This window comes from Mercenaria mercenaria, chromosome 14, assembly GCF_021730395.1.
Source record: "Mercenaria mercenaria strain notata chromosome 14, MADL_Memer_1, whole genome shotgun sequence".
NCBI classification, from domain to species: domain Eukaryota; kingdom Metazoa; phylum Mollusca; class Bivalvia; order Venerida; family Veneridae; genus Mercenaria; species Mercenaria mercenaria.
Genome location: NC_069374.1, coordinates 51,552,302 through 51,570,403, shown reverse-complemented (window position 1 = coordinate 51,570,403; position 18,102 = coordinate 51,552,302). Strand labels below are relative to the sequence as shown.

General features: G+C 36.2%; 1 protein-coding gene across 1 annotated transcript; it reads left to right on the top strand.

Annotated features, from left to right (window-relative positions):
• The first annotated feature begins 721 nt into the window (after positions 1-721).
• LOC123527490 (peroxisome biogenesis factor 2-like) lies at positions 722-13,767 on the top strand. Its single transcript, XM_053522622.1, has 5 exons — positions 722-913; positions 4,724-4,930; positions 6,318-6,470; positions 12,632-12,835; positions 13,642-13,767. The coding sequence occupies exons 1-5, from the start codon at positions 722-724 to the stop codon at positions 13,765-13,767; spliced, it is 882 nt and encodes a 293-aa protein (XP_053378597.1).
• The last annotated feature ends 4,335 nt before the right edge of the window (positions 13,768-18,102 follow it).

The following is an 18,102-nucleotide window of genomic DNA, read 5'->3' as shown; positions in this document are numbered from 1 at the left end:
CTCTTATATTAATTTCATTTTTCCCTTTCGCAACAAATAAATTAGTAATCAATGAAATTTCATGATTTTTCTCGACAATGTTATATTAAACTTAACAGTAATTAGATATCAACCTAGGTATGGCTTTAACTCCATACAAACCCATTGAAATGCATTTAAATGGAAACTTTATAGTCATTGTATTGTTAAATCTGGAACAAAAGCTTTATTAGCCCACATTAATTTATGTGCAAGACTTAATCATTAACTTAATGAACCATTCCCCCCACACATAAAAATTCACTTTTGCTCATTTTAACCTCTTTGGGGTAATTAAAATGAAGAGTAAAGATTGGGTGACAGTCTCCAATGCATAAGTAAAATGTTTCCTTTGAAAGTAAAATTGACTTAAATATTTAAACAAACTGATAAACATTGTTTACTAATCTAAATACAACATTATTGTTTAAACAGTGAAAGATAATATTACACCTTTTGATTTTAAATGTTGAAAAGGTTAAAGACAAAATTTGAAAAATGTATTGTGTGCATATATATAATATGTACAGTTTAAAAGCCATTGATTGAAGTAAATTGAATACATGTATGAAAGTTATTCCATGGTATGCACTGCTTAAAATAAGATGAAGAAATTCTTTGTGAAATTGTCTATTTCCATCACACTTGCAAGTAATTTTCATCATGTTAGAAAATTATAGGTTGCAACATATTGTATACCACAATGGGCTGCTGCAGCTCAGTGGTTAAGGTTGTCGACGTTCTGTCACCTGGCTCTAACTGGATTCAAAACTTTGTTTTGGATAAAAGAGCTTTTTCATGTTGTCTTGAAAAGCCATCTTTAGGTTACTGGCTTGTGAATGATCCTTGGTGCTACCTAACGTCCATGTTGTTGATGTGTGTTGCAGACAAAATAGTTAATAACATTTATTTAATGTTCAAGATGTTGCTCTGTGTGTGTGTGCAAGTGTAGCAGACATGCAACTTTGTTTTCATGATGTTGATGCATGTTGCAGACCTGACAGTAAATTTCATGCAACTCGGTGTTCATAAAATGCTGTTACATGTTACAGAAAAAATGTAAATTACATGCAACTCGGTGTTCACAAAATGCTGTTACATGTTACAGAAAAAAGTAAATTTCATGCAACTCGGTGTTCATAAAATGCTGTTACATGTTACAGAAAAAAAGTAAATTTCATGCAGCTCGGTGTTCATAAAATGCTGTTACATGTTACAGAAAAAAAGTAAATTTCATGCAACTCGGTGACAGAAAAAAAGTAAATTTCATGCAACTCGGTGTTCATAAAATGCTGTTACATGTTACAGAAAAAAAGTAAATTTCATGCGACTCGGTGTTCACAAAATGCTGTTACATGTTACAGAAAAAAAAGTAAATTTCATGCGACTCGGTGTTCATAAAATGCTGTTACATGTTACAGAAAAAAAGTAAATTTCATGCAACTCGGTGTTCATAAAATGCTGTTACATGTTACAGAAAAAAAGTAAATTTCATGCAACTCGGTGTTCACAAAATGCTGTTACATGTTACAGAAAAAAAGTAAATTTCATGCGACTCGGTGTTCATAAAATGCTGTTACATGTTACAGAAAAAAAAGTAAATTTCATGCAACTCGGTGTTCACAAAATGCTGTTACATGTTACAGAAAAAAAGTAAATTTCATGCGACTCGGTGTTCATAAAATGCTGTTACATGTTACAGAAAAAAAGTAAATTTCTTCCAATAGGTGTTCACAAAATGCTGTTACATGTTACAGAAAAAAAAGTAAATTTCATGCCACTCGGTGTTCATAAAATGCTGTTACATGTTACAGAAAAAAAGTAAATTTCATGCGACTCGGTGTTCATAAAATGCTGTTACATGTTACAGAAAAAAAGTAAATTTCATGCAACTCGGTGTTCACAAAATGCTGTTACATGTTACAGAAAAAAAGTAAATTACATGCAACTTTGTGTTCATTATGCTGATGCTTGTTAGTGAAAAAAATAGTAAATTTTATTAATCCCCCGCCACAAGTGGTGGGGGGTTACAGGAATGGTCTCCGTCCATCTGTCCGTAACCTGTAGCACTTTCGTGTCTGCTTCATATCTCCTAAACCCCTTGAAGGATTTTCACGAAACTTGGGTCAAATGATCACATCATCAAGATGATCTGCAGAACCCATTTGTCAGCTCAAGGTCAAGGTCACAACTCAAGGTCAAAGGTTTCAGCCTTCCATTTTGTGTCCGCTCTATATCTCCTAAAGCCCTTGAAGGAATTTTATACATCTTGGGTCAAATGATCACCTCATCAAGACAATGTGCAGAACCCATGAGTCAGCCATGCCAGCTCAAGGTCAAGGTCACAACTTAGGGTGAAAGACTTGAGCCTTCCATTTTGTGTCCGCTCTATATCTCCTAAACCCCTTGAAGGATTTTCATCAAACTTGGGTCAAATGATCACCTCATCAAAGCAATGTGCAGAATTTATAAGCCAGCCATGCCAGCTCAAGGTCAAGGTACAACTTAGGGTCAAAGGTTTGAGCCTTCCATTTTGTGTCTACTCTGTATCTCTTAAACCCCTTGAAGGATTTTCATCAAACTTGGGTCAAATGATCACCTCATAAGCCAGCTCAATGTCAAGGTCACAACTGGAGGTCAAAGGTTTGAGCCTTCCATTTTGTGTCCGCTTTGTTTCTCCTAATTCTTTTGAAGGATTCATATGAAACTTGGGTCAAATGATCACCTCATCAAGGTGATGTGCAGAACTTACGAGTCAAGAAACATGATCACCAAGGGCCAGCTTGGTCATTCTTCCTAACTTTTGTATTTTGAAAACTAAAGATCTTAACAGAAACTGCTTCCGCTATATTTAATAATTCACACTAACGATTTTTGGGTACTCTCCTAAAATTGATATAGTTATTTGGCCATGGCCACATGAACTATACCCCCTTTTTATTAGCTCATCTAATTTTTATGCCCCCAAAGGGAGGCATATAGTTTTTGAACAGTCTGCCGGTCTGTCCGCATTTTTCGTGTCTGGTCCATATCTTTGTCATCGATGGATGGATTTTCAAATAACTTGGCATGAATGTGTACCACAGTAAGACAACGTGTCGCGCGCAAGACCAGGTCCGTAGCTCAAAGGTCAAGGTCACACTTAGACGTTAAAGGATAGTTCATTGATGGGCATGTCCGGTCCATATCTTTGTCATCCATGGATGGATTTTCAAATAACTTAGCATGAATGTGAACCACAGTAAGACAACGTGTCGCGCGCAAGACCCAGGTCTGTAGCTCAAAGGTCAAGGTCACACTTAGACATTAAAGGATAGTGCATTGATGGGCGTGTCTGGTCCATATCTTTGTCATCAAACTTGGGTCAAATGATCACCTCATAAGCCAGCTCAATGTCAAGGTCACAACTGGAGGTCAAAGGTTTGAGCCTTCCATTTTGTGTCCGCTTTGTTTCTCCTAATTCTTTTGAAGGATTCATATGAAACTTGGGTCAAATGATCACCTCATCAAGGTGATGTGCAGAACTTATGAGTCAGCCATGCTGGCTCAATGTCAGGGTCACAACTCATGGTCAAAGGTTTTAGCCTTCCACTTCGTGTTCGCATATTTCCTAAACCTCTTGAAGGAATTTTATAAAACTTGGGTCAAATGAACACCTCATCAAAACCATGTGCAGAACTTATGAGTCAGCCATTCCAGCTCAAGGTCAAGGTCACAACTTAGGGTCAAAGATTTGAGCCTATTATTTTGTGTCCACTCTGTATCTCTTAAACCCCTTGAAGGATTTTCATCAAACTTGGGTCAAATGATCACAGCATCAAGAACTCATGAGTTAGCCATGTCAACTCAAAGTCAAGGTCACAACTCAAGGTCAAAGGTTTGAGCTCTGTATCTCCTAAACCCCTTGAAGGATTTTCATGAAACTTTGGTCAAATGATCAACTCATCAAGATGTTGTGCAGAATTCATGAGTCAGCCATGTTAGTTCAAGGTCAGGGTCACTGCTAAATGTCAAAGGTTTACCCTTTCACTATCCATAGCAGTGGCTGGGGATTTAGCTGTCTTTAGACTGCCTTGTGCAACTTATCTTATTGTTGTATGATGCTGTTATGTTTTATAGACAAAGTAATTAATTTCATGCAGCTTAGTTTTCACAAAGTTATGTGTTGCAGACAGTAAGTTAAAATTTCATGCAACTTCATGACGTCTGGTGTGTGTTATAGACAATACTAAAATTTTATGGTATTTTTGCATTGTAGAAAGGTCATGTTTGTGAAGCAATATTCCCATTGTCTTATGTCGAAATTGTTCAAATGTGTTTAGCAAAAATCAAGCACACAACCCTGTCTTTTTTATTTTGCCAGACTTCTTCGTACATGTATATCTCGAAGATTTGAAAAATTGTAGTTTTATCAAATTCTGCATTGTAGAATTTTTTATCAGAATGTGCAGAATTACCTTAAAGTCTGTACTTGCAGGGATATGATTCTTCCTCATTATAGATGATTCCTCTTTTTGAACAAAAAAAAAATGGGGAAAAAAAGTTGTCAGATTTGGCCAGATTAAAGTGCAAAAATTGTAATATTGTTGAAAGTTGTTGTAGGTGTCCTCTTATATCCTCGTTTTTGGTCAGTGGGCAATCACAACTCTGATATGTCTGCTGATGGCATTTTCTAATTCTTTTTCTCCTTAATATATAATTTCAGTTTTCTGTCAAGGCAGCAGAATCGACTTTAGGTCAGTCCATGCTGAACTTGAAGTACATCAATGAGGGTGTGCAGTCATCAAGCAATCAGTGGATCTCCCACAGGCAGAAGTTACTGTATGCCTGCCTTCTTATTGGTTGTCCATGGTTGAAGGAAAGGTCACATGATATCATCAAACTCTTCCATATGGAGAAGTGGCGGGAAAAGGTAACCTGCACAAAAATAGTGCCAGTTTTACAGCTGTAAAAGGCCTGCATTTTAAAATTACAGCTATAAAAGGGAATGAAAAGAAATACAGTTGAAATTCACAGGACTGGTGTAAAAAATACAAATGTTAAATGAGGTCTCAAATATACAGCTGTAAAATTTTATTATTGAAAAAGGCCAAAAAAATGTGAGAGGAGAGGGATCATATTGGTTAAGTTGATTGATGGTCAACCTGGAGGTCTCATATTTTACCCCACCTTGAGTCAGTATTGGGCCGTATCTACGCACCAACACCAACATCCAGGAAGCAGGCTTATCACAATAAAGAGTGAATTAATTGTTACGTTATTTTGGAATACTACTGTTCATTCTACCACTTAAGTTTATGGTCCAGTATTGAATAAATAAAATATCAAATTATTCAAAACTGTTTTTTTCCACTGAGAGGGAGAATTATTATTATTATCATTATTATACAAATGTACCAGATTTATATACATTTTGTAGTGCCCTTTTTATGATAAACACGTTCAAAGGTGCTTTACACATAGCAGACGCAGCTACACATGGCGCAAAATTCATCCACTACTAATACAGACACAGAGCGATCTGACAGAGTGATAGAAATCCTTTTTAGATACAGAGTTGTCTAGCTAAGTTAGCCTAGCTCTTTGCGGATAGACAGTCTGGTTCTTTAACGTGCCCGGTGTATAGCACCGATACATGCGAAGCCGTCTTTCCTGAGAAGAACAAGTACAGGCCTCTAGGTTAGGTGGGAGACACTCAAGAGCATCTCAGAAATTTCCAGTGCCTGGAACGGGATTCGAACCCCGGACCTCTGGATTGACAGTTAAGTGAGTTACCACTAGACCAAAGGCCTACCTGTACGTAGTAAACTGGTTTCCGTTTTTATGTGACTAGCATCCTCACATTATTATAAAAAATAAGTTTCAGTTATGGTGGAAGGATGCAGAAATCTCATATTGAGAAAGGGTAATCATGCGAAAATACCAGATTGTCATTACAGATGCACTACCTTAACCTTACCATGCTAAATTTCTAAAATGAACTGGTCCATCATTCAGTTTGGGCAGTGCCATTTATTATTCAAAGGGGTGTTCACTCACACTGAAAATTTACTGGCTGACTAGCAAACAGTGCAGACCATGATTAGCCTAATTTTTGGTCTGCACTGGTCGCAAAGGCAGAATAACTAAGGGTTAAAGTGAAATTTTGTTATCTAATGAGTCCAATGAAACGGATAAATGTAAAAAAACAACACCAAGTTGTATTCACCTTGTCTTATCAGAATACTTGAATGCTGGTAGATAATGTCAATAAATAATACTGTTATTATAAAATACTACTTTCTGTTTTGTCTTTTCAGATTGAAAAATTGATCAAGTGGCTAGAGACAGGTTTTAAAGTTGCAACACTGGTGAATTTTCTGGTATTTCTTCGGCAAGGGTCTTATCTATCTTTGTTAGAGAGGATTGTGGGTATACGGTCAGTGTTTCCAGAAAAACAAGGCATTAGACAGGTAATTTTAGCTTTAACAAGTTCAGTAATGCCACTTATTTCACACAAAGCCTGGAAGAGTTTGCTCCCTTAATGTCACAAGTTGAAAGGCTGTATCTGTGATACAGTGTTGTGTAAATTTGCAAGATGACTTCTTGTATAGATTGTTAGTCCATAGTATTTGCTATTTACTGGACAAATGTTGCTGCGCTAAAGTCAAAACTTGAAGAAAAAATTGATGAAAATTTATTTCTTGTGTCATGTTATAGAAAACTAACTGTATATGGCTTGCAGGCCAGTACTAATAGTCAGAATAACTGCATGACTCTGGTTGATAGTTTAAATAAAGCTATCGACTGTCTGTAGGTTGACGCAAAATATGGCTGGGCTAAAGTCAAATATTAAAGAAATATAATATGAAAATTTATCTTTAATGTCATGAAATAAAGCACAAATTAAATAACTTACCAGTCAAGCCTATGAGGTGCTAGCATTGAAAATTCATTTCATTACTCTTTAAAGTGTCATTATGCGCATTTAATACTGCATATAGTGTGTTTTGGGTGAGTGTTCTATAAAAGCAATTTTCGGTTGCTGTGCATTTAGATGCGTTAAATTAAAATAATGCCACATTAGTATTTGAAGTTGATGCTTTAAAAATAAAGAAATCGGACGTATAAAATAATAGATATTTTTTTCAATCTTCTGGGCAATGATCTCCCTTAGCTGAAAATGGAAATTTCTGAAGTAGAAGGGAAGCAACTCCTGTTTGCAGTTTGATGTTTTTTAAAAAGACTGCCCCAGTCAAAATAAGAAAAGTCATATTTGGAAACTTATTATTTTGTACTGGTAACAGGAAGAGTTTGGTATATTGGGTTAAAATCTATAATTTCCTCCATCCTTTTTACATGCACATCTATTTAAGCTTGATTTTTACTTGAAAAATGCATATAATTTCACTTTAAAGATTTATTGTGAAAAATATGTTATAAATGGTTGGATTTACCTATGAAAGTATTTTTGTAATTTTCAGAATTTCATATTCATCCTTTGATATGCTGTAAATGTAACTATATGTAAACCTTTTTCCTACTATTCCAGGTTACTTTTGAATATATGACAAGAGAACTGCTTTGGCATGGATTTTCAGTAAGTTATTTTGTATCAGCTGGATCTTAAAGGTTTGTTAAGGGCAATTGGAGACCAGTCTATAACTCTAGCATGTGATTGGTTGTCTGTCAGCTCAGTTTCAAAATTGACCAATGGCAGTGTTGCATTTTGAGACTGATCTCCAGTTTTTAGCTCGACTATTCGAAGAATAAGTAGAGCTATCCTACTCATCATGGCGTTGGCGTCACACCTTAGTTAAGTTTTTCGTACCAGTCCACATTTTGACAAAGTCTTTTGAGATAAAGCTTTGAAACTTTCAACACTTGTTTACCATCACCATGACCAGTTATAGGCAAGAGCACATAACTCCATCAAGGATTTTGGCTGAATTATGGCCCCTTTTGACTTAGAAATCATGGTTAAGTTTTTCGTACCAGTTAATATTTTGTGTAAAGTGTTTGACATATGGCTTTGAAACTTTTATCACTTGTTCAGTATAATAGTCTCTATCTGTAGGAAAGAGTATATAACTCTGTCATCTATTTTGGCTGAATTATGGCCCTTTTTGGACTTTTGTTCTGTTTTCATACAAGTGCACGTTTTGTCAAAACTATTTGACATATTGCTTTTAAACTTTGAACACTTGTTTATCATCATGATTTGAATCTGTAGGCAAGAGTACATAACTATTTTGACTGAATTATGGCCCTTTTTGGACTTTGAAATTGGTTCACACATTGCCATTTAGTGCAAGACTTATTGAAATCCACAAATACAAGAACATTGTTTGTCTAATTTTTTTTCCTTTTGTCTGAATATTTGTGGTAATATTTTGAGCCCATTCTTAATCAGTTTTTCGAATAGTCGAGCACGCTCTCAACATTATTTCTTGCCCAGTTTTTAATTAAAAATCTTCTTTCAAGATTGTTCGGTTATTCCAGTTTGTAAAAAAGCATGAAAACATGGTCATGTTTCTTATATATACACTGTATGTAGTGGTAACTTTAAAATTCCTTACATTGAAATCTGCTAATTTGTCAAGAAACATGATCACCAAGGGCCAGCTTGGTCATTCTTCTTAACTTTTGTATTTTGAAAACTAAAGATCTTAACAGAAACTGCTTCCGCTATATTTAATAATTCACACTAACGATTTTTGGGTACTCTCCTAAAATTGATATAGTTATTTGGCCATGGCCACATGAACTATACCCCCTTTTTATTAGCTCATCTAATTTTTATGCCCCCAAAGGGAGTCATATAGTTTTTGAACAGTCTGTCGGTCTGTCCGCATTTTTCGTGTCTGGTCCATATCTTTGTCATCGATGGATGGATTTTCAAATAACTTGGCATGAATGTGTACCACAGTAAGACAACGTGTCGCGCGCAAGACCAGGTCCGTAGCTCAAAGGTCAAGGTCACACTTAGACGTTAAAGGATAGTTCATTGATGGGCATGTCCGGTCCATATCTTTGTCATCCATGGATGGATTTTCAAATAACTTAGCATGAATGTGTACCACAGTAAGACAACGTGTTGGGCGCAAGACCCAGGTCTGTAGCTCAAAGGTCAAGGTCACACTTAGACATTAAAGGATAGTGCATTGATGGGCGTGTCTGGTCCATATCTTTGTCATCCATGGATGGATTTTCAAATAACTTGGCATAAATGTGCACCACAGTAAGACGACATGTCGCACGCAAGACCCAGGTCCATAGCTCAAAGGTCAAGGTCACACTTAGATGTTAAAGGATAGTGCATTGATGGGCGTGTCCGGTCCATATCTATGTCATCGATGGATGGATTTTCAAATATTTTGGCATGAATGTGTACCACAGTAAGACGACGTGTTGCGTGCAAGACCCAGGTCCGTAGCTCAAAGGTCAAGGTCACACTTAGACGTTAAAGGTCATTTTTCATGAAAGTGCATTGATGGGCGTGTCCGGTCCATATCTTTGTCATTCATGCATGGATTTTGAAATAACTACGCATGAATGTGTGGCACAGTAAGACGACATGTCGCGCCCAAGACCCAGCTCCGTAGGTCAAAGGTCCTAAACTCTAACATCGGCCATAACTATTCATTCAAAGTGCCATCGGGGGCATGTGTCATCCTATGGAGACAGCTCTTGTTTGAAAAAAAAAATGAAGAGTTATTGTCATCACTTGATTGGTGTTGGCGTCGGCATTGCCTGGTTAAGTTTTATGTTTAGGTTGGCTTTTCTCTTAAACTATCAAAGCTATTGCTTTGAAACTTGGAACACTTGTTCACCATCAATAGCTGACCCTGTACAGTGAGATACATAACCCCATTCTGCTTTTTGCAAGATTTATACCCCCTTTTGAACTTAGAAAATATCAGATTTCTTGGTTAAGTTTTATGTTTTTCTTGGTTAAGTTTTATGTTTAGGTCAACTGTTTCTCTTAAACTATCAAAGCTATTGCTTTGAAACTTGCAACACTTGTTCACCATCATAAGCTGACCCTGTACAGCAAGAAACATAACTCCATCCTGCTTTTTGCAATAATTATTGCCCCATTTGGACTTAGAATCCGTTTTGTTGAGTATTATGTTTAAGTCAGCTTTTCTCATAAACTATCAAAGTTATTGCTTTAAAACTTGCAACAGTTTTTCAACATCATAAGCAGATGCTGTACATCTTGAAACATAACTCTATCCTGCTTTTTGCGAGAATGATGGCCCTTTTCGACTTAGAAAATTATGGGTAGGACAATATTTCTATTATACAAAAAAAACAGATGAGTGTCAGCACCCGCAAGGCAATGCTCTTGTTTCATGCATATTCACCATATTCACCTTATCTTCTTTTATAGAAGGGATTTGACATAAAAGAATTTGTTCTTATCATCACCTACATAATATGACACACAAGCCACAGCTCTCACATCGATATTTCATGAATTATTTCCCTTTTAAGTAAAATTTTGGGTTAAAGTTTTGTTATACTTTCACTCTATCTGTGCTATTACAAAATGGATTTGATTTGAAATTGAAATATTTGTTTCACATCATCACTCTTATCATATGACACAAGGCCTACCTCTTGCACCAATATTTCATGAATTATGCCCCCTTTTACTAACTTGGATGAATTTTCACTATATGAAGGATTTAATTTACTTGTAACAGTTCTTCGTCCTTATCATATGACACAAGGTCCATAGGTCTTGCACATATATTCATGAAAAATTTTCCCCGTTTTATTTTTTGATGCTTTTTAGCTCAACTTTTTGAAGAAAAGGTAGAGCTATAATTGCACTCGCCCCGGTGTTGGTTAAAGTTTTTGATAAAGTCGCTTATCTCTTTTTCTACCAAAGCTACTTATTTGAAACTTAAAATAGTTACTTACTATCGAAGTCTACACAGGAGAAACAATCCCCATAACTCTGATTTGAATCCTGACAGAATAATGCCCCTTTTTAACTTAGAATTTTTGGTTAAAGTTTTTGATAAAGTCAAATATCTCTGTTACTATCAAAGCTATTAACTTGAAACTTAAAATAACCATTTACCATCAAAGTCTGCATCAGGAAAAACAATACTCATAGCTCTGATTTGAATTTTGACAGAATTATGCCCCTTTTTAACTTAGAAGTTTTTGTGTAAAGTTTTTGATAGTCAAATATCTCTGTTACTATCAAAGCTTTTGACTTGAAACTTAAATACTTACTTACCATTATTATTATTATTATTATATACCATATTTATTATTATAGCACTCTTTTCATATAAAAATACCTTAAAAAGTGCTTTACATAAAAACATTTATATAATGTTCAATAAAAAAATGGTAATTGAACTATTATAGAAGAACTTAAAATTACATTACGGTAATAAGATACCAAGCATTTTAAATTGAAGGTAGGCAGATCAAAACATGAAACAAAAATACAATATCATAAAACATTAACCGACCTATCAAAGACTCAGGTCAGAGCAGAACAGAACAGAAGATATCTTACATTTTGAACAGACAGAATTAACAGGCATGATGTCTGTGAAATGCATCACAGCATGCAAACCGTCCCGGATGATTGGGTCAATCCCCACCTAAACGGTCTGGAGAACATCCATGATACATCCCACAGAAAAAACACCGCCAACATTATTCTGTCACACTAGAGATCTTAATTATAGATATATAAAATATGATTGGCTGGCAAAGAACCTACATTATTAATCAGGTAATCAAAGTCTACGACAGAAGAAACAATTTGAATTTTGACAGAATTATGACCCTTTTTAGCTTACAAGTGTTTTTGGAAATTTTTGATAATGTCAAATGTCTGTAATTATTAAAGCTTTTGACTTGAAACTCAAAATAGTTATTTACAATCGAAGTCTTCATCAGGAGACACAATTCCCATAACTCTGATTTGAATTTTGACAGAGTTATGTCCCTTTTTAACTTGGAATATTTTTACTGGCAAAGCTCTAATTCAGAGTTAAGTGCTGAGAAAAGTGGAGCTTGCTGTCTTACAGACAGCTTTTGTTCGCCATACAATCATGTATCTCAGTTTTTAGTTAAATGGTTTGATTCAAACTTAAAATAGATGTTCTACTTTATATGCTAGATTATATGATACATGATGCATTTCTCTTGCTGCAGTATTCCATGAATTATGCCCCTTTTATACTCAATTAATTATACATTCACTCAATTTATGTTACTACTAAATTCATTGATAGCTCCAACTTCCTCAGATGTGTCCTATTCTCTATCCAGCATCAAAATAGCCGAGTGTGCTGTTTCCTGTGACAGCCCTTGTCAGGGACACTGAGAGACCCCCTGATTTTGTATGTAAATATCCATTACTTTGCTAAATTTCTGTAATGAACTTGTTCTGTCCATCTTCCATTTTCAGCAGTACCATTGTCTGTTAAAAGGGGTGCTTGCAAAAAAAAAACGCTGGCAGAATAGTAAACAGTGCAGATCCTGATCAGACTGCACAGATGTGCAGGCTGATCATGATCTACACTGGTAGCAAAGGCAGAATCAATTGTGTCAAGCCTGATAAGGGTTGTGTAATATTCAGTTTATCATTTTACAGGAATTCCTGTTCTTTGTGCTACCACTGATTAATTTTCAAAGACTCAAAAACCTTGTGGTTCAGAGATTCTTGTCATCATCAGCAAGTTCACGACATTCCTCAGATTTGAAACGCAACTACACAAACTGTGCTATATGTGGAGAGTGGCCAATCAGAATGCAAGAATTTGGTTGTCCGCATGTTTTCTGCTACTTCTGTATTCAGGTAAGGACTGTCACTCAATATTCTGGTCAGATCCTCAAATTTTTCATGTATAGAAGGTCCAATCCTAATGAAAATTGGCCAGAATATTTGTTTCCATGAAATCACGAAGTCAAAAATGTTTACACTGTTATGGTATGTTTCTCAGGTGAGCGACCTAGGGCCATCTTGGCCCTCTTGTTTTATTAACTCTTTGGTTTGTTTGGGAGCTTTAAGTAGCAGTGAGCATGTACTTACTCTTTATTTATTGTGAAAACAAAGTCAGTTTTCCTTTATCTGATAATGTTCCCTGATACAAATAATAGAGATGAGTACATGTATATGTTAGACACTGGTATCATGAGAAATTTTATAAAATAAGTTGATACAGATACACAAAATTTACACACGTTACTTAATTGTAAAGAAACATATAGGGTTTCAGTAAGCAGGGTCCTAATTTGATTTGCAAGATTAACTCTCTATCAAAGATTCTAATATGCCTGTCTCTGTTAAAACACGCTTATGCTAGAATGACGTCACGTTAACGTGCGGTGATGTCAAAATTTTTGTTGCGACCAAGAAAGAGCTCTATTGTTTTTTATCCACTGTGTTAGATTAAGGGCATATTAGAATTGAAATAATTTATAACAGAAGGGTGTTTTAACACTACTTATACACTCAGGCGGTAATACGGTGTAGAAATAATTACACAAAGGGCTGTGCCCTCCTGAAATCATTACGCCTGACATATAACTGCCCATCACGCATAAATAGTGTTAAAACACCCTTTTGCTATAAATAATTTCTTAATTTTGTTGAAATTTCAGAGTAACTATAAAGCTGATCCAAGTTATGCCTGTCCACTGTGTTCCTGTAAAGTTGGTGATATATCAAACATTCATGATGTTTCATTAATCGCTAAAGATGATGATGATGATGATGATGATACATGATGGAATGGACAAAGGCAGAACAGATGGAAACCTGTAAATTGAGGATAATATTTGTGTGTTGTATTGACATTCTGACAGGAATATCATAAAGAAATAGAAACAGATAAGATGGTGTGCAGTGACCAGCTTTAAATGCCTTCCGACCAAGTTTGACTGCCGCATCATCCTTGGAGGCAAATGTTTCAGTTTTGTTTTATGGCTCAATACTACAACCTGTGGTGCAGCAGCCAAAGAGACAGGGAAAGGGACATGTGACATTGAAAATAACACACCTAAAGTGTTTCTTTAAGACTTAGGAATATTGAAACTGATAGAAACTATACTTGAACTGTGCCATAGTAATTTTTAATTAAAATGGATTTAGAATTTTTATTATCTTCAATTAATGTGTGAATAATGCTTCTGATATCATTATTAAACAAGAGGACCTAGATGGTCCTGAATCGCTCACCTCTTTCCACATGACCCAGTTTTGAGTATGACGTCGTTTTTTCTATTATTTGACATAGTGACCTAGTTTTTGAGCTCATGTGACACAGTTTTGAACTTGACCTAGATATTATCAAGATAAAAATTCTGACCTATTTTCATGAAGATCTATTGAAAAATATGGTCTCTAGAGAGGTCAAAAGATTTTAATAATTTTAGACCTACTGACCTAGTTTTTGACCGCAGTTGATCCAGTTTCAAACTTGACCTAGATATCATCAAGATGAACATTCAGACCAACTTTCATACAGATCCCATGAAAAGTATGGCCTCTAGAGAGGTCACAAGGTTTTTAGCTCACATGTCACAAAGTGACAGTGTGAGCTTTTGTGATCGCGCAGCGTCCGTCGTCCGTCCGTGCGTAAACTTTTGCTTGTGACCTCTCTAGAGGTCACATTTTTCATGGGATCTTGATGAAAGTTGGTCAGAATGTTCATCTTAATGATATCTAGGTCAAGTTCGAAACTGGGTCACGTGCTATCAAAAACTAGGTCAGTAGGTCTAAAAATAGAAAAACCTTGTGACCTCTCTAGAGGCCATATTTTTCACAAGATCTTCATGAAAATTGGTCAGAATGTTTGCCTTGATGATATCTAGGTCAAGTTCGAAACTGGGTCACCTGCCTTCAAAAACTAGGTCAGTAGGTCAAATAATAGAAAAACCTTGTGACCTCTCTAGAGGCCATATTTTTCATGGGATCTGTATGAAAGTTGGTCTGAATGTTCATCTTGATGATATCTAGGTCAAGTTCGAAACTGGGTCATCTGCGGTCAAAAACTAGGTCATTAGGTCTAAAAATAGAAAAACCTTGTGACCTCTCTAGAGGTCATACTTTTGAATGGATCTTCATGAAAATTGGTCAGAATGTTCACCTTGATGATATCTAGGTCAGGTTTGAAACTGGGTCACGTGCCTTCAATAACTAGGTCAGTAGGTCAAATAATAAAAAAACCTTGTGACCTCTTTAGAGGCCATATTTTTCATGGGATCTGTATGAAGGTTGGTCTGAATGTTCATCTTGATGATATCTAGGCCAAGTTCGAAACTGGGTCAACTGTGTTCAAAAACTAGGTCAGTAGGTCTAAAAATAGAAAAACCTTGTGACCTCTCTAGAGGCCATATTTTTCACAAGATCTTCATGAAAATTAGTCTGAATGTTCACCTTGATGATATCTAGGTCAAGTATGAAACTGGGTCATGTGCCTTCAAAAACTAGGTCAGTAGGTCAAATAACACAAAAACCTTGTGACCTCTCTAGAGGCCATATTTTTCATGGGATCTGTGTGAAAGATGGTCTGAATGTTCATCTTGATGATATCTAGGTCAAGTTTGAAACTGGGTCAGCTGCGGTCAAAAACTAGGTCATTAGGTCTAAAAATAGAAAAACCTTGTGACCTCTCTAGAGGCCATACTTTTGAATGGATCTTCATGAAAATTGGTCAGAATGTTCAACTTGATGATATCTAGATCAAGTTTGAAACTGGGTCACGTGCCATCAATAACTAGGTCAGTAGGTTAAATAATGAAAAAACCTTGTGACCTCTCTGGAGGCCATATTTTTCATGGGATCTGTATGAAGGTTGGTCTGAATGTTCATCTTTATGATATCTAGGTCAGGTTCAAAACTGGGTCACATGAGCTCAAAAACTAGGTCACTATGTCAAATAATAGAGAAAAAAAACGACGTCATACTCAGTTCAAAACTGGGTCATGTTGGGACAGGTGAGCGATTCAGGACCATCATGGTCCTCTTGTTTTATTATTTGACCTACTGACCTAGTTTTTTATGGCACGTGACCCAGTTTCAAACTTGACCTAGATATCATCAAGTTGAACATTCTGACCAATTTTTATGGAGATCCATTCACAAGTATGGTCTCTAGAGAGGTCACAAGGTTTTTCTATTTTTAGACCTAATGACCTAGTTTTTGACCGCACATGACCCTGTTTCGAACTTGACTTAGATATCATCAAGATGAACATTCAGACCAATTTTCATACAGATCCCATGAAAAATATGGCCTTTAGAGAGGTCACAAGGTTTTTCTATTATTTGACCTACTGACCTAGTTTTTGATGGCACATGACCCACTTTCAAATTTGACCTAGATATCATCAAGATGAACATTCAGACCAATTTTCATACAGATCCCGTGAAAAATATGGCCTCTAGAGAGGTCACAAGGTTTTTCTATTATTTGACCTACTGACCTAGTTTTTAAAGGCATGTGACCCAGTTTCGAACTTGACCTAGATATTATCAAGGTGAACATTCTGACCAATTTTCATGAAGATCTTATGAAATATATGGCCTCTAGAGAGGTCACAAGGTTTTTCTATTTTTAGCTCACCTGTCACAAAGTGACAAGGTGAGCTTTTGTGATCGCGCGGTGTCCGTCGTGCGTACGTGCGTCCGTAAACTTTTGCTTGTGACCACTCTAGAGGTCACATTTTTCATGGGATCTTTATGAAAGTTGGTCAGAATGTTCATCTTAATGATATCTAGGTCAAGTTCGAAACTGGGTCATGTGCGGTCAAAAACTAGGTCAGTAGGTCTAAAAATAGAAAAACCTTGTGACCTCTCTAGAGGCCATATATTTCATGAGATCTTCATGAAAATTGGTCAGAATGTTTATCTTGATGATATCTAGGTCAAGTTCGAAACTGGGTCACATGCTGTCAAAAACTAGGTCAGTAGGTCTATAAATAGAAAGACCTTGTGACCGCTCTAGAGGCCATTTATTTCACAAGATCTTCATGAAAATTGGTGAGAACGTTCACCTTGATGATATCTAGGTCAAGTTCGAAACTGGGTCACGTGCCTTCAAAAACTAGGTCAGTAGGTCGAATAATAGAAAAACCTTGTGACCTCTCTAAAGGCCATATTTTTCATGGGATCTGTATGAAAATTGGTCTGAGTGTTCATCTTGATGATATCTAGGTCATGTTCGAAAGTGGGTCACGTGCGGTCAAAAACTAGGTCAGTAGGTCTAAAAATAGAAAAACCTTGTGACCTCTCTAGAGGCCATATATTTCATGAGATCTTCATGAAAATTAGTCAGAATGTTCATCTTGATATCTAGGTCAAGTTCGAAAGTGGGTCACGTGCCATCAAAAACTAGGTCAGTAGGTCAAATAATAGAAAAACCTTGTGACCTCTCTAGAGGCCATATTTTTTATGGGATCTGTATGAAATTTAGTCTGAATGTTCATCTTGATGATATCTAGGTTGAGTTCGAAAGTGGGTCACGTACCTTCAAAAACTAGGTCAGTAGGTCAAATAATAGAAAAACCTTGTGACCTCTCTAGAGGCCATTCTTTTGAATGGATCTTCATGAAAATTGGTCAGAATGTTCACCTTGATGATATCTAGGTCAGTTTTGAAACTGGGTCACGTGCCTTAAAAAACTAGGTCAGTAGGTCAAATAATAGAAAAACCTTGTGACCTCTCTAGAGGCCATATTTTTCATGGGATCTGTATGAAAATTGGTCTGAATGTTCTCTTGATGATATCTAGGTCAAGTTCGAAACTGGGTCAACTGCGGTCAAAAACTAGGTTAGTAGGTCTAAAAATTGAAAAACCTTGTGACCTCTCTAGAGGCCATTCTTTTGAATGGATCTTCATGAAAATTGGTCAGAATGTTCACCTTGATGATATCTAGGTCAGTTTTGAAACTGGGTCACGTGCCTTAAAAAAGTAGGTCAGTAGGTCAAATAATTAAAAAACCTTGTGACCTCTCCAGAGGCCATACTTTTCATGGGATCTGTATGAAAGTTGGTCTGAATGTTCATCTTGATGATATCTAGGTCAAATTTGAAACTGGGTCAACTGCGGTCAAAAACTAG